This window comes from Pezoporus flaviventris, unplaced genomic scaffold, assembly GCF_033815535.1.
Source record: "Pezoporus flaviventris isolate CSIRO_AGI_PZ_B2104156 unplaced genomic scaffold, CSIRO_AGI_Pfla_v1 ptg000013l, whole genome shotgun sequence".
Lineage (NCBI taxonomy): Eukaryota > Metazoa > Chordata > Aves > Psittaciformes > Psittacidae > Pezoporus > Pezoporus flaviventris.
In genome coordinates this window covers 29,396,174-29,409,740 of record NW_026892561.1, presented here as the reverse complement: position 1 = coordinate 29,409,740, position 13,567 = coordinate 29,396,174, and the positions used below count along the sequence as shown (strand labels likewise).

Genomic DNA, 13,567 nt, shown 5'->3' with positions numbered 1-13,567 from the left:
CCCTACAGTGCCATGTTGCTGCTGCTTCAGCCATAGCCCTTCTCTGCACAAGCAGGATGAAACCACCCCCTCTCCCACTTGAGGGCTGGGGCTCAGGTTGGATGGTGTCTTCATCTCTTGATGAGTTTCCAGGGTTCACTTGGGTTTTGTATGCTTTTTTAGTTGTGCAAATTTTAGAAGAGACCAAACAACATCCTGCACTTGCTTTTGGGGCAGGGATTGCATTTGTTTTCAAGTTCACAGCTGCTTTACAACATCTGTATAAGTAGTCCTTGTCCCTCTGAATTCCATGTGTCTTTTACTGTAGCTTGGTAATAGACAAGGATCAGATGTTTCCCAAATAAACAGATTTCTCACTTAAATAATGGCCAAAGCCCAGCATATGAAAAGAACCTGAAGGGAAGTGCTTGGCATTTTGTAGTCTCTGGTCATGAGATCATTTTCAGTGATTTCTTCAGTATACTGTTTCCAGATGGTGCTCACTAACTAGGGTCTGGAAGCTGCTCATATGGCATTACACAGTATGGCATTGCTCAGTAGTTTGCATTACACCCTTTGCATTGCAACCGTTTGTGGCATTTAGGGGTTATAACTGATACCAACCAATCTCAGAGAAATTATTTCAGACAGCATTGTTATAGAAGCCATAGGATAATACCAATAATACTGCAAGACTAAGTAACTTTTTAATAAAAATGTTTTATATAAAATGCATGTAGAAAAATTACAATCTGTACACATTACCACAACCTACATCCACAAATAAAAATTTGCTACATTCGCCATTCAACATAAAGTGAGATGAAAAGTATGATTCAGGGTGCAAATGTACACGGAAGTTGCTGTATCTTTCCACTCATCTTCAAATGTGTCCTGTATGATATTGCTTGATCACCTCTCCCCAGGATAAGGCAAGCATGCCTTTTGATTGTTCAGAAATAAAATGGGATTATTTGGTGTGATTCCTACTGCGATACGCTCTGCAGGCAGAGACCAATAATACATATATTTAGATAAAAAAGGAAGGCAATACCACAGAGCATTCCCCAAGCAACAGCAGGCATGGTGTTATATACCAAGAGTTGAGGAAAGAAGATGGAGCAAAAAAATCTATGTGTAATAGACAGTTTGTCTTAGCATCAGCTGCAAGTTCGTAGAGTCCCCACTGGTTTCCTTCCAGTCCTTTCTAGCAGGCACAACTCCTATGTTACACAAACTGGTCTTAGCCATAGGGAGGGTTTCTAGGTCGAAGCTGCCACCAGTAAATCCAAAATACTTTTTCACAGTTCAAATACAATTTCTTTCAAATAAGCACCTAAATTAACATTTAAAAATCAAATCAACTTTTTAATACAATAAATTGCTAAAAACCGCCTCAAAAATGATAACGTGGGTCAATCCTGTGCTGAGATCAAAAAGCCTGATCTGTTTGCAAGGAGAACTTACAAAAGTCATGAACAGAGCAGACATCCAGATATGCAGAGAATGGCTTTGTTCTTCCCAGCTTTTTCAGGGCAGGCATGCTGGAATCAGGAGGAAAACAGTAGAAATATTTTGTTCTCTGTTGAAACACGATTTGAGAATGAGTCAAACTGAAGTGTTCCAGTAAAAGATGAAGAATTTCACATAGTTGATTACCACTGAACACAGTATCCATGATGCTATGTTAGAACAGTAGGCAAAGTCAAACCTCATCATTTTAGGCTTACGGCAGTGTGTTACTTAACCTGTCATAAAGAGAGTTATTCCTGAAATTCTTCTATTGCTGCTCAACACAGGTATTTAAGTGAACTGATGTACTTGCTTTTCTCAATGACAAAATTAACTCAGGGGCTTCTGTCTATTCATATTCTCTTGTTGACAAAGTAGCAAGATGAACGATGCATGTTTACTCATAAGGCTCGTATGCAAAGGCTGTACAGTGATTTAATTATCAGAATGTGGAGGTGAATGTCAGGGTTCCCACGGCAACCTTTGTGTATTAAAAAAATAGACAACCAGACTTTTTCCTGGCATCATTCTGTTGATGTAAAGTAACTTTTGCAGAACAACTGACTCCCTCTCCCTCAATTTTTTATTTTTTTTTTTTTTACACTTTCACCTCTTTTTTTTCCCCAGTTTTCTCTGAGTCTGGGCAAAATGCAAAGTGGTATCACTTCACTGGCAATGCCGTGCATGTGCTGATTTATGCTACTTAACTTCTGTGCACCTAGTCCACAGCTTACACTTGCAAATCTTTTTTTTCCTTTATTTTTTTATATAAAATATTCTGACTCACAGAGTTAAAAAATAGTGCCATTTCTTAAAAAAATAATGGTTATAAAAAAAACCATGAAAATTTTCCACCCATTCCTAAAAATAAAATAAAATCAAAAGAGCGTTACCTAAATATGCAGCTCTTGTTTAAGTATAGATAGTTCTGTTTGTTTTCGGCAAAATATTAGTAATCAGGGTGTGTTATACTGCATTACGTATTACCAAATACAAACCAGTACAAATAAATGTGGAAGAACCATGTCATGCTTAATTTGTGGCAAATGTCTAATAAAATTCAATATTTACAGAAAAACACCTTTTTTTTTCCTGGATCAAGTACTTGCTGTCAACAAGTGCAACAGCAAGTACATTACTGAACCTATTGGAAGCCTGGTGAAATCTTTGCAGCACAGCAATTAAGTAAATAGGCACTATTGTAATGTGCTGATCAAAATACTGATTGATTTCAAAACCTCTTCTGTGCCATTTCAGCAGCTTGTTTTATGTACAATATCCTGATTAAGACAGGCTAATGTGTTTACTCAAGCCATGATTCTGAAAACTGCTTAAGCACATATTTAATTACAAGCATGTAAATACCCTGATTTAGTCGCTACTGCTCATGTACTTAAAACTGATTAGGTGCTTAAGTGGTTAGATGAGATGAAGGTGTGCACTTTGCATTTCTGATGGACTTTCAACTTTTGTAAAACTCAGGTTCAAACAAAAACTTCCAGAGTAATTACAGAGGCATCTGGGAAGCAGTACTTACAAAGGCTTCTTACCAGAGCTGAGATATTCAAGATGGTATCCCAACAGAGACCACAAATAAAATTTGATGCCCAGTCTCACCCTTGAGTAACTAGACCTGGAGCATCCTCCATCCCACCTGCTGTGACTGAGCTGGCGTGGAGCACTTCTGCGGAGGTGGTGGTGAGCACCTACCTGCCCGGGGTTCTGGCCAAAGGTATTATCTGTGGTGTGACATCCTTGCATGTTCCCAGCCTGGCTAGGCAGTGGAGCCTGCCAAAACAGCACCATCTCCTGCGGCTGCTCCTTCCTGTCTGGTGGGAGAGTATTTGGCATGCTCAGACTTTGCAATGAGTGAGCTAAGAAAGGGGAGTCTGGTATTGTTGTTATTGCTACAGTGCTTGCTTATTATTCCCTGGTTTAGAGAATTTTAAGCTGATCCTGACACAGAAAAATGGCTCCTTCAGAGCATGATTTTCACCGTTTAACCAATCAGAAAGGCTCCAAAAAAACTTGCTTCTTTGTCCATGTCAACTATATCACCATTACTGACAGAGACAAAAATCCTGTCTTCTTTTTTCAGCTGAAACACTCCACCTTGGTAGATGGAATAAAGTCCATATTCCGCCTTTTTAGACCAGCAGCTTGTTCTCGCACTTTTCATGAGCATAATGGGTTCTGGGTAATTTGTCAGTTTGTAAACATATTGCACAAGCTGCTTGGGATTCCTGATTTGTGCCAAAAAATCTGAATCCTCATTCTCGTTTTCACGGAAACGAAAATAAATTTGTGAGTAGATGTAATAAAAGCCTGTTTGGGGTATTACTAACTCGCCATTTCTCAGCTCCACGTTGTAAAGGAAAGAATGGCCTTTCCTTGATGATTCCCAGTTGCTTATTTTTTGTCCGCTCCCTTTTCTGGCCACGGAATCTACTTGAGAAAGAAAGACAGAAAATGTTAAATTACATGCCAGATAGTGAAGCCAGGTGTCTGCTAGTTGGGGTGTCCAGTTTTTAATAACAAACTAGGGAAATCTGCTCTTCCCAGTGGTTCCTTAGTCCAATTCTCAAAACAATCTGAAAGTCCAGAAGCTAGCTGTTTAGCTCTATGTGGGAATTCACATGGACTACCTTTATTTATAATTTTTGTGACCCACAAATAGAAGAAAAATCATTATGCTGGTACTAAGTAACAAAGTTAAAAGATCCATTTGTGTCTGATACCCTCCAAAGCTGCAGAAACCCTACCAAGCCTTTCATTAATATGGCCTGAATGTCAAGTCCCTCCTGTCTCTGTCTCGCATTTCTAATAGGTCTGTCACCATAGCAGCTGGGATTCACACAACTAACAGAAGGAAATTAAAGGAGAGAAAAAAGGAAAACTTAACATTAGGAAGAAGGATAATTTTTTTCCCCTCTAATGAAGGTTCAAGAAGAAAGGTTAGGGAGGTACCCAGAGAGAACAGGCTTTCTCCTGTTCTGTAAGACAGTAAAAAACTACTGTCTGGGACAAGAGGACTTTAATGATCTGTTTCTTACTATTAACTCAATGCAAGTACTAAAAAGGGTATATAAGCACGAGGCTCGCAATGAGAGTGTAATTTCTGTGATCTTTAACTGTTTTTAAAGGTTTTTTCTTACTGCGTGGTGACAGGGAACTCTTCCTATTGCTGTTGCCTGTCAGATGTGCCGCGATCCTGTTGATGGGGCCGAGTGGCTGCTGCCTGTCATTGTGCGGCAGTGTCATGGCTCTTTCAGCTACAGAAAGATGAGAAAAGGAACCTCATGTTAGAAGCAAGAATTTTAGAAAAGACCTCTGTCCCATTAGACCCAATTTTAAGGAATAGATATGTCATTTTTTCAATTGACTAAATCATACACTGAATGCTGTACATTGACTAATATGGCCCAAATTTCTCTTCTGCTCTTGCTCTCCTTGAAATGTCTTTATATGTCTCTTTGTTCTCCTTTTGCTCCTCCCCAGCCCCAAAATTACTGATAGACAAAATAACCCATAGTACCAAATTTTCACATTCACAATCAGCATTTTTAATGGTTAAGCACTCATAATCTTTACATCAAATTTCTACTTGGAGGTTGTGATGCTTTTGCTCAACGTGTTTAGGGCTGTACAATCTTCAGCAAAGCTATTCCTTAGCTGATCTATGTGTACAGCAGTCCAGTGCTGATTGTTTCCAGGAGAGCAGACTGTTTAAACAGTCCCATAACACTGCGGGACTGACGTCTAGAAGCTGAGCCTCCGGCATCCCCCTTGGTTACCTTGCTCTAACCGCTAATCATCACTGCCAGTACACGATCTTCAGTGTTTTCTGCACTTTTTATAAATTGAGTCACTACATATCAGGTGCCACAAGCTGCAACTTTTTGCCACAGATAATAAAAATAATACCATTAACTGCAGATATGTTTTCCTCATAGCTGCTTGACATCATCTGCCAACAAACAGAGAAAACAAATTAGTTCAGAAACCGATGGGTTCAGGAAAAAGACTCCTATCTCAATTCATAAACAAAGGGGTATTCTGGATTTGATCAACAAGCAAATAAAAAAGGCCTATTAATTTGTTGCAATAAAGTATTACTATGTTTACATCTTTTATGTAATGAAATACATAGGAAAACATTTTCAAGATAGCTCAGCCATCTGGGCTTTAAGTTTATTGGAAAATTTGACCATCATGCTTTCCTCAGATAAGAGATGCAGTGTACAAGCACCAGCTTCCATTTGTAGACTACGTGGCAGTGTGGACTTCTGTGTGATCTTAGCTCTGAGAAATAAAATTTCATTTCTTTTTATACCCCTATGTAAGGTCTTAAGCCAGCATATCTTTGTGTGTTCCTCTTTTTTCTGTTTGCTGACCGCTGAACCAAACGGGTTTGATCACCGACAGTGGTGTAGCTGCAGCAAGCATGCTGATTATCTGCCATGATTTATCTGGGTGACTAACATGGGCCTTGTACTGCCACTTACTGATGGGTTCTGCCTTCCCTTCCCCTCCTTTCCTTTACCTTCCCTTGCTGTCATATTATTATAACTATTATTATAATTTATGATTTCTGGCACTCAGGCTTTTTTTAAGCCATCAGGGAGCAAGTAGGTATACCAGATGTCTAAATGTTCACCAAACAAAACAATGTTTTCTTTACGCAAAGTTCAGGGACATCACTGATAGAATTTCCACTGAAGGAGCCGAGATCTCTTGAATATAATAAGAGGACCTATTTTGGTCTGCAAGATGTGCTAGGTAAGTTTCAGCCATAAACTGAAATTTTTATGGATGAGCTTTTTTATGTGCTGGATATGGGATTTTGAAAACCACTACAGAAGATTTTAGCCTTTCTGATTTTTCAGCCAGTCTTATTGTCTTCTCTGTAGCCAAAATTATATGTATTATGTGCAAATAGTGCAGGAGATGGTGTTCTCAGAATGCTGAGCTGGGAAGGTGCTGTGCTTGATGCTGTGTGCTTGCTTGCTTTTTCTTTGCCATTACAGAGCTCATGACTAGACCATTCCTCAAGCACTTTTTTACCTCTCCCTGTGTTACATTTCATCTCATTTTCTCATGCCAGTTTCCATGTATTTCCAAAGAGGGACTGACACCTCTGCTAGCACTATGATCTGTATGGTCAGATACAAAACAAGCTCAAGTCAAACACTTCTGAGGTATTTCAGACAAGCCAACCTATCACTGAAATTTATGTAGTGAAAAACTATTGTCTTTGTTTTGTTCTCCTGAATGCAGTGAAACCACTGTCATGGGTCATTTTGGCTTCAGTGCAAGCACTCTGCAGCTGAATGCTGTGGCTTGACAATTGCTCTGCAGTAAAACAACCCAAGACCTCCCACCTTTATTCTGCTATTAGGCTTCTTTGAACTGCAGTATCACCAAGCACACTGTTTCAGTGCTTCGGTTCCCAAATACCTTTTTAATTAATTTTCCCAGGTGCCACTTTACTTGCCAGCAGGGATCAGCCACTTTGTCTTCACTTTCAACTAGATCCAACTTTTGGATGAAATCTCCGATTTCCTCCCCAGTAAGACAAGCAACGTTGCTCTTCGAGTATGTGTCCTGGAGCTGCAGCAGAAGGGAAAGCCAGCAGTTTTCACCTGTGATGGGCCTGCAGGTGTTCAGCTGTGGTATGTCACTAAATTTATTACCCTTAGGGACATGCTTTTTTTTCTTTCAAGCATTTGTTAGTATGGTGCAAGTTATGACTATATAAACAGCACAAGTAATTCATCTTGATTTTATATAATTATTTAACTAGATGGCATATCTAATACACAAAAACATACTTACATTATCTCCATGGACATAAATCTGGTATCCAGCGCACATCTAAATAAGCTCTGTGAAATTTCAACATCCAAATCACTAATGTTGTGAGTTCTTTAGTTGCTCTAGAAAACATGTATTTGCACAAGGGATTTTTCTTCACAAATTACTGAGGATGAAAACCAGACCTTAGCAGTATTTTCTATTCTGATGTTTTAGCCAATGCCATTTACAATCCAGGCTTTTGCTGTTATATATCCATACCATATCCTCCCCATATCCAGTTTGGGGTATCTCCGAAACTGTATTTGATCTAATAGTTCAGAACAAAGTCCAGACAACAGAAATGACATCTGGGTCCAAATAAAATACTGAGTACTTGTGATATGGGCCTATGTCTACATCCTCTAGTCACAGACAAAACAGATTCTTTTCTGATAAATCAGTTTGAAGAGTGCAAAACACATGTTGACTCCATGGGAATCTGACTGGGAGAGTTTGCATCATAGCAGGAAGCATTTTCCAAGCTCTGCAGCCTCACATGTAACTCCAGCTGGCGCTGTTTAACCTACAAGCACAAAACCAGCGCTGCAGCCAGCAGAGATCAGCTCCTGTCTGCTTTGAACCCAGCAGCAGCTGCTGCATCAGCTATAGACTGGTAAGGCTTCTTGTGCCAGGACTGCACTACAGGAGCCTGGAATGAACAGCAATTGGCAACAAGCATGCAAAGCATTTAGATGGACTTCTGGTTGTAACATTTACATTTCACTCTTCTCATGTTAAAGGCGTTTGGTCTGGTTTGCGAAACAGGTACATTTATTCTGCAAGTACCAGTTTCAGCTGTCCTTGAGACAGGTATTGAAAGCAACAAATGGAGTCACTTCCTCCTTCACACTCCATGCTTTTCCTGCCTGTTAGAAAACAAAGGCATTCAGTGAGAGATTTCCCACTCCAGAAGGATGAGGTTAATTGACCCATACTACCCTGCAAGTCCTTTGTGGCTGAACAGCACCTTTGGTTTGCTGCAGCAGATTCTCCAAGCTTCATCTATTACTCGAAATGATTCTGTAGGCATCAGAGTGAAATGAGGCCACCACGAAGAGTGTTTGTGAAGGTTTCTCTGTCTTTGCTGAGTATATTCTTACATCAGTTTTCTCGTTTCAAGAACTCAGGATGATTAAAATTACGTTCTTCTTAGGGTAAAACCGCACTTACAACTAAGGGCTCTGACATTTAACTGTAGTTCTATAATAAAGTAGTTTGAAGAGTTATAAAAACCCCAAACATACTTGAGCAGTTGAGATGTTACTTTTTATTTTCCTATCATATTTGCTACAGCTCACCTCTGAGCTTTGCCTCCCATCTGGAAGCAAACAGTTCTGGACCTCTGCCTTCTTACCTGAATACTTTTCCCACAAAACAGACTTACTATCCTGGCACTGGAACAGCATTTTGCATGCATTTTGAAACCTTCGTGAATGAATGCAACCTTGTACCAGCACCATGTGGTACTGAAGGACTGGTATTTCTGTCGTGCAGGTAGAGAAAGCCAGGCATCAGGGTACTGTAAGACCTCAAAAATGAGGTTTTGTCTGTACCACTGAAGTCTGAGGATGCAAGTCTTGCAGGAATGCTATCTTGTAAACCTTCTATTCTAGTAGTGTGTGAACTACGTTTTCAAAACAGAAGGAAGTCTAAGGATATTTTTCTTGCAGCCCTGTATCCTGAAGCATAATGAACTTTATTGTGCTCGTTGTCTCAGCACTTCCTCCCAAAGCAAAATGGTTAAACAAATGTTGTATTTGTAGCTATACCCAGATTACTATGAGGAAAAAATACCTGATAGTTCTACATTATTCTGTTTGCAAAGATAAAAATATCTGCTGTCTCTTCAGCCACAGCAATTTGGTGAAGGTGTAGGAATGCAAATATTGTGAACAACAAAGGGAAGAAAAATGGCCACACAAAAATCGCAGTTTGACTTTTGAGATTTATTCCAAATGCACCATGTTGTTTTGGGTAGGAGACTGTTTCTAGATAAGCTTTTTCCTTGTTCATTGTGCACCAGATGGCACAGTCAGGAGAGTATGTGCTTAAGGTACCCCCTCCAGAGCCAGCAACTTTACTTAGTAGCCCATAGTAGCCCGGCAGAACTTGGGGGGGGGGGGGGGGGCAGATTTAGCTTTCACACTAAATGCAGGCTTATTCAGAACCAGCTGTATTTTGGGCAAGTATCACGAGATGTGGTTGTGTCCCAGGTGTATGTGTTTGAATACCAGGAAAGTAAAGATAACCGTGGTTACCAATTACTTAAGATTGGCAAGCTTGTTAAGCAAAGGACTTTGAACCATATGAACAAACTGTTGAGAGTGCATTTATATATTTTCTCCATTAGCAGTATTATATAATCTGATTTTGTAAAATCAAAGCATTTCTATGACTCCCCCATTTCACCAAATATGGGACAGCCACAGCTATAAACTCAGCAGGAAAATCCATTTTGGACATTTCCAAAGTACGAGCATTGCTGTATTCTACAATATGAGGCATACCCTTTAACATTTGCTCCACAGAGCACTCCAACATCGCAGAAAACTGCACCTATTAAATAAATAAACTCACAGGTAACATAATATTTTACATTTGTGTGATACTTTCTGAAGTTGTGTAACTACAGTACACGGCGGGGTTGGAACTAAAGGATCTTTAAGGTCCCTTCCAACCCAAACCACAGCAAGACAGTGAATTTTTGGCAAGACACTCAAGGAAACCTTGAGGACTAGGGGTTAATGAAAAGCAGGAGCACACACATTAAAGGCTCATGGGGCTATAAAGTAAATATAGATTTCTTGGAATGCAAATGATCTTTTGCAGGAATAGGAAAGGGTTAAGTGGTAGTTAGCAGGCTTGAAGGATGGCTGCAAGGAGACCGAGGCATCTAAACTATACAACGGGCACTACAACTCATTCGGAGGAATTCAGTGGTGTATGCTGCTTGGGTCAAGTTCCTTTGGGGTTAGTCACTGACTTAAAACTATGTATTTTTCCTAAAGAAGGCATTTAAAAGGTACCTCAGCTTTTCTTAGTCGTTTTGTCCCTGTTGCCCACATGAATATGCATCTGATGGAGGCCGCTGTTGTCCTCCCAACGCTACCAACGTCTCTGCAGCACAGGGGGATGCCGTAGCAGATTTGGCGCTCTGATAAAGGGCACATTTGCTACTTCCCTGCAAAAATGCGCTACTTAAAAAGCAAAAACTTTTAAACTGTTCTTCCCCTGCGTGCACCCCCGGGCCCGAGGAAAGCCTGCACAAAGAGCTGGCTCACGCCGCGCGAAGCTCTTTGTCTGTCAGCTCTGCTCTGAACAAACACTTGGAGGCTGCCGGCGGCTCCAATCCCATGGCCCTGCGCCGGCTCCTGCACAGAGCGGGGACACGCTTTTGTGTCTTTCCTTTCCTTGACCAGACAGAAAGGGAGAGAGCGGGGTCCCCCCCAGTCGCCTGTCCCCACCGACCTGTTTGAGCTCGTTGGTGAAGTAGAGGAAGGTGACGGCCACACAGACGGACTGCAGGAGCACGGCGGCGACGAGCACGGCCGCGCAAGTCTGCGCGGGGTTGGGGCCGGCTGCGGGCAGCATCATGGCCAGGCAGCGCTCGCCTGAAGCTCCCGAGCGGCGGCGGGGAAGGGAGGACGGGGCAGGGCGGAGGAAGACTGAGGGGCCCACCAGCCTCTAACCCCCGACAAAGCGCAGCCCCTGCAAGCCGTCCGCCGCGTTCCCCGCCCCGCGGGGCGGAACGGAGCTATCAGAACCGCCCCCCCGCGCCGCGCCCCGCCCCGGCCTGTTCCGCCGGCTGCGGGGGTTCTCTGGTGGTGCTGGGAGCCGCCAGCTGCCGCCTGCCCGCCGGGAGGTGTACTGTGGCTTCTCAGCCGTTAAGTCGCAGGGCGTTCCTGGGCAAGCTTTCTGAGCAGTCGCCGCCAGGGTATGCTGGAAATAGGGTGTTTTAGGAGATGAAGGCTCTGGTTAAGGTACGGAGAGGCCCAGAGTTGTCTGACACTGCAGTCTCTCCCGCAGAGCTGGTGTATGACAGAAAGGCACCAGCTACCTTTTGGGCTTTCGCTATCATGAACTCACTCTTAGGTTTGGTTGGTTGGTTTTCAAACCTCTGAGACTCCTCACAAACTCTTTTTCCAAACTGCTGAATCCAGATAGTTGTTTTCCAAAGGCACATGAGTGATTTGGAATGTGTCTATTAAGTTTCCCTGGGGTTTTGACACCTTCACCTCACACAGACTGTGGATCGTAAGCAACTTCATAATTATCTGCAGATGCTTTAAAATGACTTAGAGGTAGCATCAGTGTGGTCTGCTGACAGTGTAGGCATGGAAAACTGGGATCTCAAATCCCAGTGCAGAGACTTGAGTTCAGTTTTATGCTGTTGCTGCAGGGCAGTGTGAAATTTTGGCTCCTGCCCAGCATCCATAACCTGAGTGCCAAGATGCAGGTGGGAATTCTCAGTATAATTACAGGGGAAAATTAAAATAAAGATGTTTCCATTTCTCCTGACTATTAAGGACATCTTCAGAAGATGTAATGCACTGTATTCAACCATTTACAGGAAAATTGGTTTTTCTTCCATCATAGCGTAGCAAAACAATCCCTGAATCCCTGTTTAACATGGCAGCAGGCAGTTTGGCTGGTTCTATTCAGCATTCAATCTGTGTGCCAAAACAGTTCAGATCTGTGTAATTCCAGCACATGTCAGATGGAGAAGATTAATGTTTTCTTGAAAGTGAGCTCATGATCTCCTCCAAGGACTTCTCAGCAAAGCCAGTGTGGCAATTTGTGCTCTTTCTGTTTTGTAGCATCCCAATCCCTTCCTAAGCAGGGCTAGTGGGACTGCTATTCACTTTTACTTATTGCAAAGTAGTTCTCTGCATCCACTTCAGAACAGGAGTTTCCTACAGATTTTAGTACGTGCACTGAAGAACAAAAAACTTCCCCCCCCCAAAAAAAAGCCCCCCCAAAATCCTAAATCCTACTCTATTTATCATGGTTCATAAATTCTTAAGAAATAAATTTCATCTGAGGGAGCCATGTGAAGAGTCAAAAGGCAGTAACTAACTTGGGGGAAGAATCACAGAATCATAGAATAGTTAGAGTTGGAATGGACCTTAAGATCACCAAATTCCAAGCCCCCTGCCATGGGCAGGAACACCTCACACTAAATCATATCACCCAAGGCCTCGTCCAGCCTGGTCTTGAACACTGCCAGGGATGGAGCATTCACAACCTCCCTGGGCAACCCATTCCAGTGCCTCACCACCTTAACAGGAAAGGATTTCCTCCTTATATCCAATCTAAACTTCCCCTGTTTAAGTTTTAACCCGTTACCCCTTGTCCTATCACTACAGTCCCTAATGAAGAGTCCCTCTCCAGCACCCCCATAGGCCCCCTTCAGATACTGGAAGGCTGCTATGAGGTCTCCACACAGCCTTCTCTTTTCCAGGCTGAACAGCCCCAACTTTCTCAGCCTGTCTTCATGTGGGAGGTGCTCCAGTCCCCTGATCATCCTCGTGGCCCTTCTCTGGACTTGTTCCAACAGTTCCATGTCCTTTTTATGTTGAGGACACCAGAACTGCACACAATACTCCAGGTGAGGTCTCACAAGAGCAGAGTAGAGGGGCAGGATCACCTCCTTCAACCTGCTGGTCACGCTCCTTTTGATGCAGCCCAGGATACGGTTGGCTTTCTGGGCTGTGAGCACACACTGAAGCCGGCTCATGTTCATTTTCTCATCAACCAACACTCCCAAGTCCTTCTCCTCAGGGCTGCTCTGAATCTCTTCTCTGCCCAACCTGTAGCTGTGCCTGGGATTGCTCTGACCCAGGTGCAGGACCTTGCACTTGGCATGGTTAAACTTCAGGAGGTTGGCATCAGCCCACCTCACAAGCCTGTTGAGGTCCCTCTGGATGGCATTCCTTCCCTCCAGCATATCAACCGAACCACACAGCTTGGTGTCATTGGCAAACTTGCTGTCCATGTCAGCAACGAAGATGTTGAACAAGACTGGTCCCAACACTGATCCCTGAGGATCCTGCCTGCTGAAGAAAGTTTGTGTGAATTTCCATTCCAGATGCTTAGGGAGGTCCTACCTTGTTTGAAGGAAATGAAACTTCTTTTAGTGTTTCCTTTCAAAGAGAATAGAAGCAAAAGCGAAAGGAAGCTCAAGGTTACAGAGTACCTCTGCTGTTGTTCACGTTTAGGA

General features: G+C 42.5%; 1 protein-coding gene across 2 annotated transcripts; it reads right to left on the bottom strand.

Annotated features, from left to right (window-relative positions):
• Nucleotides 1–681: 681 nt before the first annotated feature.
• Nucleotides 682–11,035, bottom strand: TNFSF10 (TNF superfamily member 10). 2 transcript variants are annotated; one of them, XM_061452537.1, is made up of 5 exons: nucleotides 10,816–11,035; nucleotides 6,949–7,101; nucleotides 5,416–5,458; nucleotides 4,647–4,763; nucleotides 682–3,939 (listed from the first exon to the last, which is right to left on the bottom strand). In XM_061452537.1, the coding sequence occupies exons 1-5, from the start codon at nucleotides 10,939–10,941 to the stop codon at nucleotides 3,491–3,493; spliced, it is 888 nt and encodes a 295-aa protein (XP_061308521.1). In that variant the 5' UTR covers nucleotides 10,942–11,035; the 3' UTR covers nucleotides 682–3,490. The 2 variants fall into 2 exon arrangements, with proteins under 2 accessions (XP_061308521.1, XP_061308522.1); XM_061452538.1 differs by having other exon boundaries at nucleotides 682–3,936.
• Nucleotides 11,036–13,567: the final 2,532 nt, after the last annotated feature.

Coding starts and splice junctions, on each gene's coding strand:
- TNFSF10 (XM_061452537.1), bottom strand. CDS start 10,941: ATGATGCTGCCCGCAGCCGGCCCCAACCCCGCGCAGACTTGCGCGGCC. Junction 7,102..10,815: donor TCACCAACGAGCTCAAACAG/GTCGGTGGGGAC, acceptor CTTCTGCTGCAG/CTCCAGGACACATACTCGAA. Junction 5,459..6,948: donor TGGGAAAATTAATTAAAAAG/GTATTTGGGAAC, acceptor GTTTGTTGGCAG/ATGATGTCAAGCAGCTATGA.